Raw genomic sequence first — 12,910 nt, forward strand, 5'->3', positions numbered from 1 at the left:
ACTTTGTCATGATCAGGAGATAAAGTTTTATCAATGTGGACAATGGGGCTGCCAATCACTCACTGGAAGTTTTTTTTTTTCAGTACTAGGACAAATTTATTTTACATGGGTTTTTTCAAAGACTTTGGCATAGTAGTTTCTATAAAAAAAAAAATGGTGGATACATAAAAATTAAACTTCATCTGCGTTTTCTTTTATGGAAAAAATCAAGACACAATCAGATTGTTTGAAACTACAGTATTTTAGGGGCAACACTGGGGCATTGAAAAAGTCAAAACACAGTAACTGTTTAAATTATACATGAGTGACCTAATAGACCTTTATCATGTTGCCACCATTTCAGTCATGTTCCCTGTATCCAATAACAGTACTGAATGATAATGTTTTTGTGCAAAAAGGAACCAGACTATTGGTCCTTCAAGCCTCGCTTGGTTACATTGATTTGAATGGGAAAAAAATCAAATGGCTGCAACATGATAATGGTCTATAGCGGGCAGTTATTGAAACCGTATAAACTCAACTACCTTGAATGTAATCAAGTAGTGTGGTGCTTACATGTACGTTAGTTGTTTGTGAAAAAAAATGTTCATGTACAAGTCAAAGGCAGATTGCATAAACGTAGGTCCCTTTTTCATAATTTGGGTTTCGTTTAAACGTTTTGGAAAATTTGTAAACGTATTTTTTTATTTATTTTTTTAGTTTAAAGTTGTAAACGTCACATCGTAGTATGTATCAGACTCTGGCTTGTTATGCATGTGCCATTGGATTTCGGGTTCTGTAGATATTTATTTCAAAGCTTATAACATGAAGTGGTGATTTGTAGTTACATAGTGACAACATTATGATTGTTGGGCCTTGTCTTACCCGATGTTCTTTATGTGGGCACATTTTCATGTCAACCTGACTTAACATACTTTTCAAATCGGCAAGTTGAAAAAGTGAAACTTTAAAACTGTTAAGTTAAAAGAATATTATGAAGTCATTATATTAAATTATGTTCTTTTTAATAAGGGAATAATTGTGTGTGTTCGGGAGGTATTATAACACTCTGTTTAAGACCGGTGGGAGTCTGGATGGGTGATTATCAACATCCAGAGTCCAACCGGTCTTAAACAGAGTGTTTAATACCGACCAAGCACATATTTATTCCCATTCATAAATACCTTTTTGGGTCAAAAAAACAAATCTTTTCGGTCCAAAAACCAAAACAAGTCAAAAACTAGACGTTGCCAACCATTTTGATCAACAATTTTACTGCATGTTTTATAAAACACCCCTCTGACTCTAATATGGAATGTCCCTCTAACAACTCTTTACCTTATAAGGAGATTGGCGCGCAAGTCGCGCGTACTGCGCGATGTCGCACGGATTCACCTGGGACATTGCGTTATGAATTTAGGACTATAAAATACTGACTCACTGGTAGTATTGCGCATGCCTACGTGAGGATTGTGAACGTTGAACCAATAAAACGGTAAGAGGCATTGGATTTTTAGGAGTCCAAATTTCATGTGACACTGGAAAAGTGTTTAACAATTTTTTCAATGGAACTGTGTGTTGGCAGTGTTTTAAAAGAAGCAGTCCTTTCTCTTGAGTGCAGTGGAAAACAACATGAAAGTAGCACCCAGCAGCAACCACACTTTCCCGTCACAAATAAGCCTTGTCATACATTAGTGTGTCTGTAGTTAGCAGTCACCTCCTTTGTGATCATAATGTCAGGCCAAGATATGAATAATCATTGCTGTTGTTTATATCTCCTAGGATGCAAATGAATGCTGGGTTCAGTTGGTACGCTTGTTACAACAACAGTTGACTGTGAATACAAACGGAGAAAACCAACCAACAGACGGTGCCTCAGCATCCAAAAAAGGCTTTATTGACCAGTACTTTGGCGGAAAGTTTGACAGCAGGTAGAAGTCAAATTTAACTTGTAACTTTCTTGTTAGGTGTTTTTACACTATACATACATGTCCTTTGACAATGTATTTGTTCTTGAGGAATATTTGTAGGCTATATCAGTGTGAAGGATTGTCTGGTTGGTGTCTTCTAAAAGAAAAACCTTCAAATAATCATGATCTACACACACCTTGCAGCCCAGTAGTGCTTGGAATGCAGGATTCATTACTGTGTGTTGAAATAACTTTGTGTGCCTGGCATGCCTTGGTTCATGGTCATAAGTATGTATGCATCAACACAAGTAAAGCTTAACACTTGTCCAGAGGAAAGAGCATTTTGTAACGTCATCAGCAGTGTTGTAGTACTCATACTCGGTACTCGTACTCGAGTACTACTCAAGTACTTTTTTTTAGAGTAGTCGTACTCGAATGTCAGAGTACTCGTACTCGAAATGGCGGTACTTGTAGTCAGGCAGCAAAGTACTCCTACTCGACATGTCGAAATTGTACTCATACTCAAATAGCAGTACTAAGAAAAATGGTATAGGTTGACTTACCACTGCCTTATTTTATCGATACTTTCAGTTTGAAATGGTTAATTGGCTTGTGTAGAAGTCGAAGTTTCGTGACTTTCCTCTGCACACGTCCGGACAAACACAATTAACAGCTACCGGTAGCCGTGAGTGGGTCTGTATATGGGTCTGACTGGGCCTGGGCCAATTTACGTACAATGACCTATTTGCCATATGTGTGTACAATTGCCAATCATGTACGTGAATGCCAAGGTGTTACCTCATACACACTGCGTTACATAATTACTTCTGCATTGCACACGCACGCGTCTTGCCCCGCAGAAAGTTCTGCAATCCCTCAATCTCATGTCTGGCAGGAAAGCTCACATTAATCAAATGGTTACATTGCAGAGATTCAATATTTTACTTGCACAGTAAGTTACAAGCCTTTATGATCATTTTCTACTTGTTGGCATGATACAACAAAACAATTGTTGACTGCTGTGATGTGAGATATGTTGTTTTAACACCCTCGGCTTTGCCTCGCCTCAGGTGCTATGCACCCCCCCGGGTGTTCCAAACGCCATATTCCACATCACACCAGTTATCAATTGTTAAATGTAAAACCACATTGTAACATGCTCACCTTCAATTCAGGGTTGATATATTTGTGCAGAGGTTTGAGATTGTGCTTTACTTTTAGTATGAAAGCCACAGAGAAATATTACCCTTTTTAAAAATCCAAATGAACAACACAAATTATTCCAGGCTCTGAGAATTGTACTTTGTAGATCCTGCTTCATGTCTGTGATTCTTTCAAACAATAATTAGTGAGTTACATGAATTAATGGCAATACTCATATTGTATGCATGTACTTATATGTTTATAATACTGAGTGCTCACAAAGGACAAGATTGCATTTGTGTTCTGGTGTGCTCAGATTTATGCACGTGTTCTACATAAACCCCGAGGACCGACACACAAAGGGAGAACAACAGATCCTTTCAGTCCTGGGGAGTTGGGTCTTTTGTTGGAAACGGTCCTCTGTAGTAAGTTTGTGTGCTTAGTCTATGGGAGAGTGTTATATTACAGGGACAAAGGGAAACACAAGGCATTGTCCTCGAGAGTATAGTTAAACAAGAGTGTATGGTTAGGATGTGTGCACAACCCTATTTTCATCTGTTATGAGCCCAACCCTGTGAGGCAAATGCACCTAAACCTGGACACGCAGAATGTTTTAATGTTTTGTTATACTTCCTTTCAGTCTTAAATGTGTAGAAGCTCCAGAGGAAGAGGCAAGCAAGTCAACAGAGCAGTTTCTGCAGTTGAGCTGTTTCATCTCTCAGGATGTCAAGTACCTTCACACAGGACTCAAAAATGTAAGAAAAAGAGGTCATTTACTGATTTCTAATCACGAAGTCAAGGTTCAGATTTACTCAAAAGAATATGTGTATGTGTACATGAGGTGAATTTGTTGTGGGATTCCTACAAAAATAGGTTCGGGCGTATTGTAAGACCTGGAAGCAGGCCCAGTTTATCCAATCGTGCCAATAGGCACAGTAGGCACTGTGCCTAAGGCCTACGAAAAAATTGGGGCCTATGAAAAATTTGAGGGCCTACAAAAATACCACAGTGTACAAACAGGCTTTTAGAGCTCAATTTGGCCTGTCTTGCTTAGTACATCAACATGAAATCGGTGCACTACGGCCTACGAAACACTGGTGCCTAGGGCCTACAGAACACTTAATCAGGCCCTGCCTGGAAGCATCTGAAAACAGTTTTGGAATGCTGATAGGGGGAACTTTCGCAATTACTATGTTTCCAAAATTACTTTTTGGAAAACAAATTCATGTTAGATGCCATTTTTGGCCGAAAAGTATGACAATGGAGATTTTGCCAAAGATGTATGTATGTCCAAAACTATTTATCAAAAGTTCTTGCATTTTTTTTGATCGGTTCCTGTGGCATCCATGACAAACACTTCATTTGGTTAAATAGAAATAAATTGGTAAAAAGCCGCTTCAGCAGCCATCTGTGAGAAAACAGCTGTTAGGGCCAACTGGAAAAAGGGAAACTGATATTTCCAGAAAGTCTATTTTGAAATTAACAATGTTAAATTCAACACATTCTTGTGACATCCCTGACATGTACTTTGCATGTTCGATTATAGAATAAATTGAATAATAATGCTTTTACTGGCCTTTCTTTGAGGGGGGGGGCATTTTGGAGAGAGGGACAATTCCATGGTGACTTGCGTTACATTTAACAAGGGTGCTCCGTCAACTCTGTACTGTTATGCTATTAAATCAAAGCATTGCACTTTTTGCAGGGTGGATTCTCCACAGAAGATCCCTTGAACTTGAGTGACTGAACTACACAAAGAGGCCAACAAAATAAGTTTCTTTTGGTTTGGCAATAAGGTTTTTATGGGCAACTCGTGTTACAAAAAAGACAAGGCAAAAGTTTAAATACCTGGCGTTTAAGAATTTCCCCATTAATGTTCTGTGCACTGTTGGAATTTTGTTCATTGTCCTTACATCATTAAGATGTAAGTCATATGTCACCATACTAATTATTTCAATGTATTCAATCATGAGATTTCGGAGGACATATTTTGGTAACTCGCATTACTGTAACTGCGTTGAGGTAACTCATGTTACAGTTTGTCCGCCCATCTTTGGTACAAGTTAAAACAAGTAAGAAACTAAATTTCAAACCCAAAAACTCTCTTGGCATAGAAAATGAACCTCTCGCTCTGCCTTCATAACAAAAACTCACAATGACATTTGCATTTTGCATTTGAAAACAAGATGCAAATTTTACTCCTTAAAATCCATAATTTTAACCCCCTAAACAGGTTTTAGAAAAAAAAAATACATTTGACTGTATTCCATCTCACTTGCACCTCAATCAAATAAAAGGCAGTGTTGTAGTACTCGTACTCAGTACTCCTACTCGGGTATTACTCGAGTACTTTTTACACCTCAGCCGAGAGGCTCGAGGGATATTGTCATCACCTAGAGCGACCGTCCGTCAGGCGGGCCGTATGTCGGGCCGTCCGTCTGTCCGGGCAGCTTAGTTTCCGGATGATAACTTGAGTTAGAAATGTTGTTTGGGGGTTGTAACTTCAGTAGGGGGTTGCCCTTAGGAGTAGGCAAGTTGGAATTGGTTTTGGGGTCAAAAGGTCAAAGGTCAAGGTCACTGTGGTGAGTTAAAGATCAATGGTTTCCGAATGATAACTTGAGTTAGAAATCACATTTTGCTGTCTAACTTCGGTAGGGGGTTGCCCTTGGGTACAGGCAAGTTGGGATTAGTTTTGGGGTCAAAGGGTCAAGGTCAAGGTCAAAGTGGTGAGTTAAAGGTACATGGTTTCCAGATGGTAACTTGAGTTAGAAATGAAATTTTGGTGTCTTACTTTGGTACGGGGTTGCCCTTGAGAGTAGGCAAGTTGGGATTGGTTTTGGGGTCAAAAGGTCAAAGGTCAAGGTCACCGTGGTGCGTTAAAGGTAAATGGTTTCCGGATGATAACTAGAGTTAGAAATAAAATTTTGGTGTCTAACTTCGGTAGGGGGTTTCCATTGATCTCCATATACACAGACTGGATAGGACATCGCGCCGTGTTTGTGCACGAATGCGCGGCCGAACAATGGCGGCGCGTTTACTGTCAGACGGGTAAACGCGCATTGTGTTTTCACTTTGTTTACTTTGGAAAATGGATTATTGAGTGAAACTTTTCTTACAGGAGGGAGTTCAAGCGCTCCTCCAAAACAATCTTTAAAAAAAATAATAACTGAACGATGAAGAGTTACCCTCAATCCCTCCAAACAGCTTTTCCACACTTTCTTGATATACACTTTCTTATTATGCATTTTCGAAATTCAAGAACCCCCCTTTCCTTTTCCCTTATTTTTTTAAAAATCCCTCCTCCTCCCAAAAATGATTGTAAATAAATTGCCATTTCACTTTTGGCAGATTGGTCATTAGAGCCCACTGAATTACTCCGTCAATAAACTGAATAATTGTATTAATAATATGCTGAAATGACATCATATTTTTTTAACTGAACACTCACACGAGAAATTGTATGGAGATTCATTCAAATGATTGATATATTTATTAAAAAACCTGAACATAAACCAATTACAATCTAAAAGGTAAAAAAACTTAATTTTACAAAGTAATCAGTAAAAACTTCTTCCCGTCCCTAGATTGATCAGGGAATGACATCGTTCACCTCTTGTGATATTGTGTGAAAGGAGATGAACTACAAACCAAAATAGTACCATACTAATTTTGTCAAAGAATAATTCAAGCTACGCACGGTCTTGTTTACAATTAAATGTTTAGCTATACTTCTGAAAATAAATATAATTACTTGAAAGTGTAATGGGAATCGTTTTTGTGAGCGAATATGATGGTATATATAAGTTATGGCTATAGCTAGTAATCTTATATAACGGCGTACACAACATAATTTTAAACCGTATAAGTACTCATTGCTTTCTTCACCACATGCAAACTGTCAATAAATGTGACAGTCATCTTGGGAGCACATAAAAATACTTGCGTTGAACTCCACAGCTTCTTTCCAAAAACAAAATCAATCAATGTTAACAGTTCCACATCGTAAGATTTGATTAAGTCAAACTCTCAAATGCCTATCGCACGTTCCATTCAGTGCATGATACAGTCGATTCCATCCCTCCGTGAAGTTCTCCATTTTCGTCCGGCTCGGTCTTGCAGCAGTGTTTTTGCTATGGCTTTGCTGAAGTTCTTTGTTTGATTATGAAGGTCAATCGGCCAGTTGTGCAGTAAGTTAAGTGCAGTAAACCATCTCCTCGGTTTCTCTTTATAAAGAAAAAATAATAGAAACATTTCGGTAGGCGTTAAGCCAAGGTAGCTCTACTGAGTGGAGGCTGCGCTGGAACTTCGGTACCCTCCGTACAAGCTTGTACGGAGGGTGCTGAAGTTCCAGCGCTCCACTCAGTAGAGCTAAAGCCAAGGCAGACATAATTCAATCAGATTTTGCATATAAAAGTTGTAAAAGTTATTCGAATAAACTATTTTAAACATGTCAACTTTTGTTCATTGCCATTGCCGGGTCAGTCATGCACGTTTAGGCCTATGTCTTAAAAAAAACATGGATGGCGACCAGCATGACAGGCCTAGATCGCATGGAATTTGAACAGAATATCTCGCTAGCTACCACACCGGCCTCCTTCCCCTCAAACTCAGAGCGTCAACATTAACGATATTATAAATTTGCTTTGTCATTCCCATGTTCATATTCCTCCATGCCATGTTGTAAAGGCCTCGTTAAAAAAAACCTTACTTGTGAATAGTTGTCCTATTCTTCAACGTTCCCTACTTTCCGACTCCAGCAATCTAATGCTGCGCACACCTTGACTATACTCCTCGTCGATTTTGATCAATTTAGATCTCTGTTTCTTTAATTCTTTCAAAAATGACAAAGAAACCGAAGAAAACCCAACTTCATTTTGTAATCCTCCGTTCGAAAGTGTACACAACTCGAATGCGAAATTGTGTTCTTTACCCTTTTTAAAAAACGCGCGCGCGGACGCACGTTCGTACGCGATGTCCTATCCAGTCTGTGTATATGGAGATCAATGGGGGTTTCCCATTGGTACAGGCATGTTGGGACTGGTTCTGGGGTCAAAGGTCAAGGTCACCATGTTGAGTTAAAAGTTAATGGTTTCTGGATAACTTGACTCTGGCTGAGGGGTTTCAACAGCAACACTGTTATTTTTTTTTTTAGAGTACTTGTACTCATACTCATACTCGTACTCAAATGTCAAAGTACTTGTACTTGAAATGACGGTACTCATAGTATCATACTTGGGCAGCAAAGTACTCGTTCTCGACATTGAAATTGTACTCGATCATCAAGGTACTAGCTGGTACTCAAATAGGAGTACTAAAAACAAATGGTATAGCTTGATTTACAACGGCCTTATTGTATCGATGCTTTCAGTTTGAAATGGTTGATTGGCTTTTCGAGAAATCGAAGTTTCCTGACTTTCTTCTGTGCACGTCAGGACAAACACAATAAGCCTCTGTACTAATGACGTCACACTTTGTTTACATGGAGCCAGTGGGGCCCACTGTCCACTGAGCACCATAGGAAAACACACGTAAACAAAGTGTGACGTCATTTGTACAGAGGCTTATTAACAGCTAGCAGTGACTGGGTCTGACTAGGCCTGGGCCAATTACGCACAATGACCCATTTGCCATATGTAGGAACAATTTGCTCTTTTAACGCTTTCGCCATTGGCATGCAGAGCCTTGGTCTGGCAACTTTTCGCAATAGATATAGCCGATTCAGTGATTCCCGTGTCGGGGTTCAGATCACTGAACCAGCTATTTTTATTGTGTAAAGTTGCCAGAACGAGACCCTGCATGCCCATGGCAGAGTGTGAAAAGAGCGAATGGTCAATCATGTACGTGAAGCGCCGAGATGTTCCTCAAATGGTCGTTTGATTAACTTGGGTGATTGCAGCAAGGCCGTTTTCTGAAGCCCTTTGGGCTCCCTATCCGGATCCAGCCCCATTGCCAATATGCATGAATGGAGAAAGAGACGGATCGAAGCCGGGCCCCCTAGTCTAGTTCTGGTGTCAGGCCCACAGGCCTAAGATTGTCACGTCGGGGAAGCAGACTATATGCGTAGTACACATATATGTTACCACGAATATGACACATTGCACGTTGTATGTACCGTCCACATTCACTTGTCAAAAATTGTCGGCCTGTGAAGAATTTGTGGCACTTTGTGTCTAAGTTGTAACTCGTTTTGACGAAAATCATGAAATTTGTCATCTGAATACAAGTACTCGTACTCGGAAGTACCAGTACTCGTACTCGTACTCGGAAGTACCAGTATTCCGTATGGCTGTGTGAAAAGGGCTGCGGTTGGGATTGGAATCATTTGCCTGGCTATCAGTCATCATGGCAAGACCTCAGTTTAATGCTCAAGGGCAAATGATTCCTATCCCAAATCACATCAACCCTTTTTTTTCACAACTTGCAGGATTTTACATATCTTACATAACACAGCACTGAAATTGATTAAGGCGAGGAACTTGGTCACATTGTCCAAAAATGTTGCAATCAATGGACCATTGTGCAGTGATGCGTGATGGAAATGAAATGAAACTCTTGGGGGGTTTGGCCAAGTATAAGAAGTATCTGCGCAATTAAAAAAAAATTAAATTTATTTTGTGCTTTGTCATTATTTCAAAAATAGTCAGACGAACACGTTTTTTGGGACATAATGTATATAGTTGTAAGGCGGGTTGATACTTTATGCAATAGGGTAAGCGAAGTGAATTTCATGACGTCAAAAAGTTTCATTGCTACTGTAGTAAATATCCATATGAATTCTTTTCGCGCTGAAATTGATGTGAAGTATAAACCAGCATTACATGCAAGTAAGAAAAACATGTCCAACTAACAACCAGCAGAATTTGGTCCAATTGAAAATGTATGTCTTTACATGTATGAATCAATACAATCACACAGTGCTCGATAGTTTGGAGTAGTATAGGGAGTAATCAGTAGGTTGGTTTGAGATGGTGCAGAGACTAATGGATTAATGGTTAAGTTGAGAAAGCAGTCAGCTTCTAAAATTTGGACAGATTTCATCTTTTAAAGAAATACTTAAAGTTTAGTAAGAACCGACATACATTTATAGGGGGTAGACCAAAACCGAAAGAAAGTCACACCCATTTACCCAGTGTTTGCAGTGGAACAAATGTATATTTGGTTGTTTGTATGTGCCATTATAATTAATGATTTTTTCATATGTCGTTTTTTCACAGAGACTAACAGAAAATATTGAAAAACATTCACCATCTTTGGAAAGAAATGCACAGTACATCAAAGAGGTAAGAAAGGCCCTAAATAACACAAAACAAACATAATCTGAAAACTGTTCACTTTTACGGTAGAAAGAAAACAGTGGTACCTGGTACTTGACATTTTGAAAGACTCGAATACGTACACTGTAGATCTCAATAAAAAGCGCTACAAGAGATGAAAACGTGACCGACAACAAATGTGAAGAAAACGTTTTCAGTGTGCATCATTTAGCTGTTGCATTCACTTCTTAACGAGTAGTACGTGCAATGATGTTCACACTCGCTCCCAGTTGTTGTTACATTGTGAAATGCTATGCACACACGGAAAAATGAGGTTGAAAACATGAATAACAAGTTGCTATCTTTCCAAATGTTAATCACACAGCTGTCCAGTGTTCTAGCCAGGCATCAAATAGCGCTAGCACCTGCTACCCTTTCGGAAATAAGCGCTATGCTTCAATCGCGCCGCTACGCTACCGCTAAAATTTGGGTTGCGAAAAAAAAATATCTGCTTCCAATTCTCTTTGAACACCGGCCGTATGACACAGCGAAAAAAAACGATCCAACCGAACGTACCCCATACGATACCCCTACCGTGATGCTGTGCCATTCCTATGAACATAATACGTACGCGCATTCGCTATGAAAGCAATAAGCACGTGCTGTTTTGTGCTGCGTAGATACAGCGCTACGTACGGATGTACGTGTCACCAACATGTCACGTACAGAGCGCTCTGTGGCCCACACCATTTTGCGTTATCGGGTGTGCTTTCCTAAGGTCAATATTTACAAGCATTTCAATTGTTTCAAAATTACAAATAACACTTTTTATCAAGTCCGAAACATTTCGCTGTTCGAAAATAAGTTCTTCAACGTCAAAAAAAACATAATTTTTCGTAAAGGATTTATTCGAGAAATGTAAAACTCCAACGAAAGGTTAAAGCACCCCTACGATATCAATGGATCACTCCATAAAGATGGCCGCACATGAAGAATTTTTTTTCGAAGAATGTCGCTATCGAAAAGTTGGATTTTTGACTACTACTCGTTGCTGATAATAACAGTTTGGTAGTAAAAAGGGATCTGTTTGTTCTTAGCACAAAACCAATCCACAAGTATTGCAACAATACTGAGGGAAAATTTGGTCGCGTAGTTTGCCGGCGTAGCAGGCGTGGGCTGGCCCGCACGCTGGGCCGGCAGGGGCCAAGCCGCGGCTGGGATAGGAAGCAATTCCCGGTGATTATTTCTCATTGTCATTATCTACAATTATATTTTTTACCATAACAAAAATGGTATTTCTCCTTCACACTGTGTTGTAGCATGTTGAAATTGCAATCGACGACAACTTTTTCTGTATGAGACCTCCATGGTTTTACAATTTCTCTTCCTGCCGATGGTTTTATTTACAAATTTAAAATCGGAACTACTGCTACAGCAACACTTCAAGGCTTTTTGAAATTGAAACTGGGCTGTCAGTGTCTCATGAGAATGAGATGTTCTTATTCCTCCATGTAAAACCTTGTACATGCATGCCTTATTACTCCCTGTTTTAGTTTTAGATTGATTAAATTACACTGACTTCAAACTTGAATTCAATGAATAATTACATGAATGTGAAATGTTCATGCGATTTGTTCTCGCACTTAATATTGACAAAGTAAATCTCAACTTTTTATAAAACGTTGAGGAACTACTAAAAATGGATAAACATCAGAAAGCATCGATCTTGGAACAATTTATCTTCTTCTTCTTCATTCATTCATTTTAATGATGACTTGATGAGTTGGGCCCAACTGTCCTTGTCGAGCATAGTGTTGGAAAGAGATGGACCACTCAGACCAGTTTCTAGCTCGATGGATGTTTTCAGGGTCATGTTGGGACGACCTTTTTTGTCGAGGGGCTTCAGGATTCCAGAGGAGAACTTGACTAGCTGGCTCATTATGTCAATTTATACATTGTAAACATGTTCCAAAATTTGCAAACAGAAGAAACTTTACAAGAGCAAGAGTATCATTGAAACAAATAAAAAAAAAATTCTTATTATTTTAAACACTTCTGCTTAAAAAAAATCAGGGGAAAGTGGCAGGGAATCGCCTCAGATTGCACCACAAAGCATCTAGACCCCACGCCGTAAGGGCTTTGCGCTCCGCGCTCGCATTAGTCGTCGAACAAAATTACCCCTACACTATAATTTCACCCTGGCTAGAACACTGCAGCCGTCAATTCCGATTGGATTTCTATAACAAACATGATAAAGCACACTGTAATTCATCCTGCGTCATTGCTAGAAGTGCTTGTTGGAATAGTAATAATCAGCTTAATTATTTACACTCTTCATAGGAATGTTGTTTTGAATGTATCCCAGTAATTCCAGAACAGCTAAAATAATGAAAAACGCAAAGACTGTCCCTATTAGATTGCTAGAACAACCAAACATCTCATGTGCATTTCAAAAGCACAGGAGAAATCTGTGTTCAACAGGGAGCTTCATTGGCTTCATTTTGACATTTTTATTCACGGTATTTTGACATTCTTAAAATATTTCCAACAATTTAGTAGATGTTTTGGTGTAGAGAAGATAGGCTTTGACATCAGTATTGACATGTTTTTTTGTACGAAAAGATA

At 39.1% G+C, this 12,910-nt stretch overlaps 1 protein-coding gene across 1 annotated transcript in view; it reads left to right on the forward strand.

Moving 5' to 3' along the window:
• Window positions 1–12,910, forward strand: part of LOC119728690 (ubiquitin carboxyl-terminal hydrolase 14-like) — a 48,732-nt gene that overhangs the window by 22,791 nt on the left and 13,031 nt on the right. The window contains exons 6-8 of the mRNA XM_038201013.1: window positions 1,762–1,910; window positions 3,673–3,787; window positions 10,247–10,312. Of these exons, the coding sequence (XP_038056941.1) occupies window positions 1,762–1,910; window positions 3,673–3,787; window positions 10,247–10,312 (330 nt within the window). The remainder of the gene's footprint in view (window positions 1–1,761; window positions 1,911–3,672; window positions 3,788–10,246; window positions 10,313–12,910) is intronic.

Source organism: Patiria miniata, unplaced genomic scaffold, assembly GCF_015706575.1.
Source record: "Patiria miniata isolate m_02_andy unplaced genomic scaffold, ASM1570657v1 HiC_scaffold_20, whole genome shotgun sequence".
Taxonomy (NCBI): Eukaryota; Metazoa; Echinodermata; class Asteroidea; order Valvatida; family Asterinidae; genus Patiria; species Patiria miniata.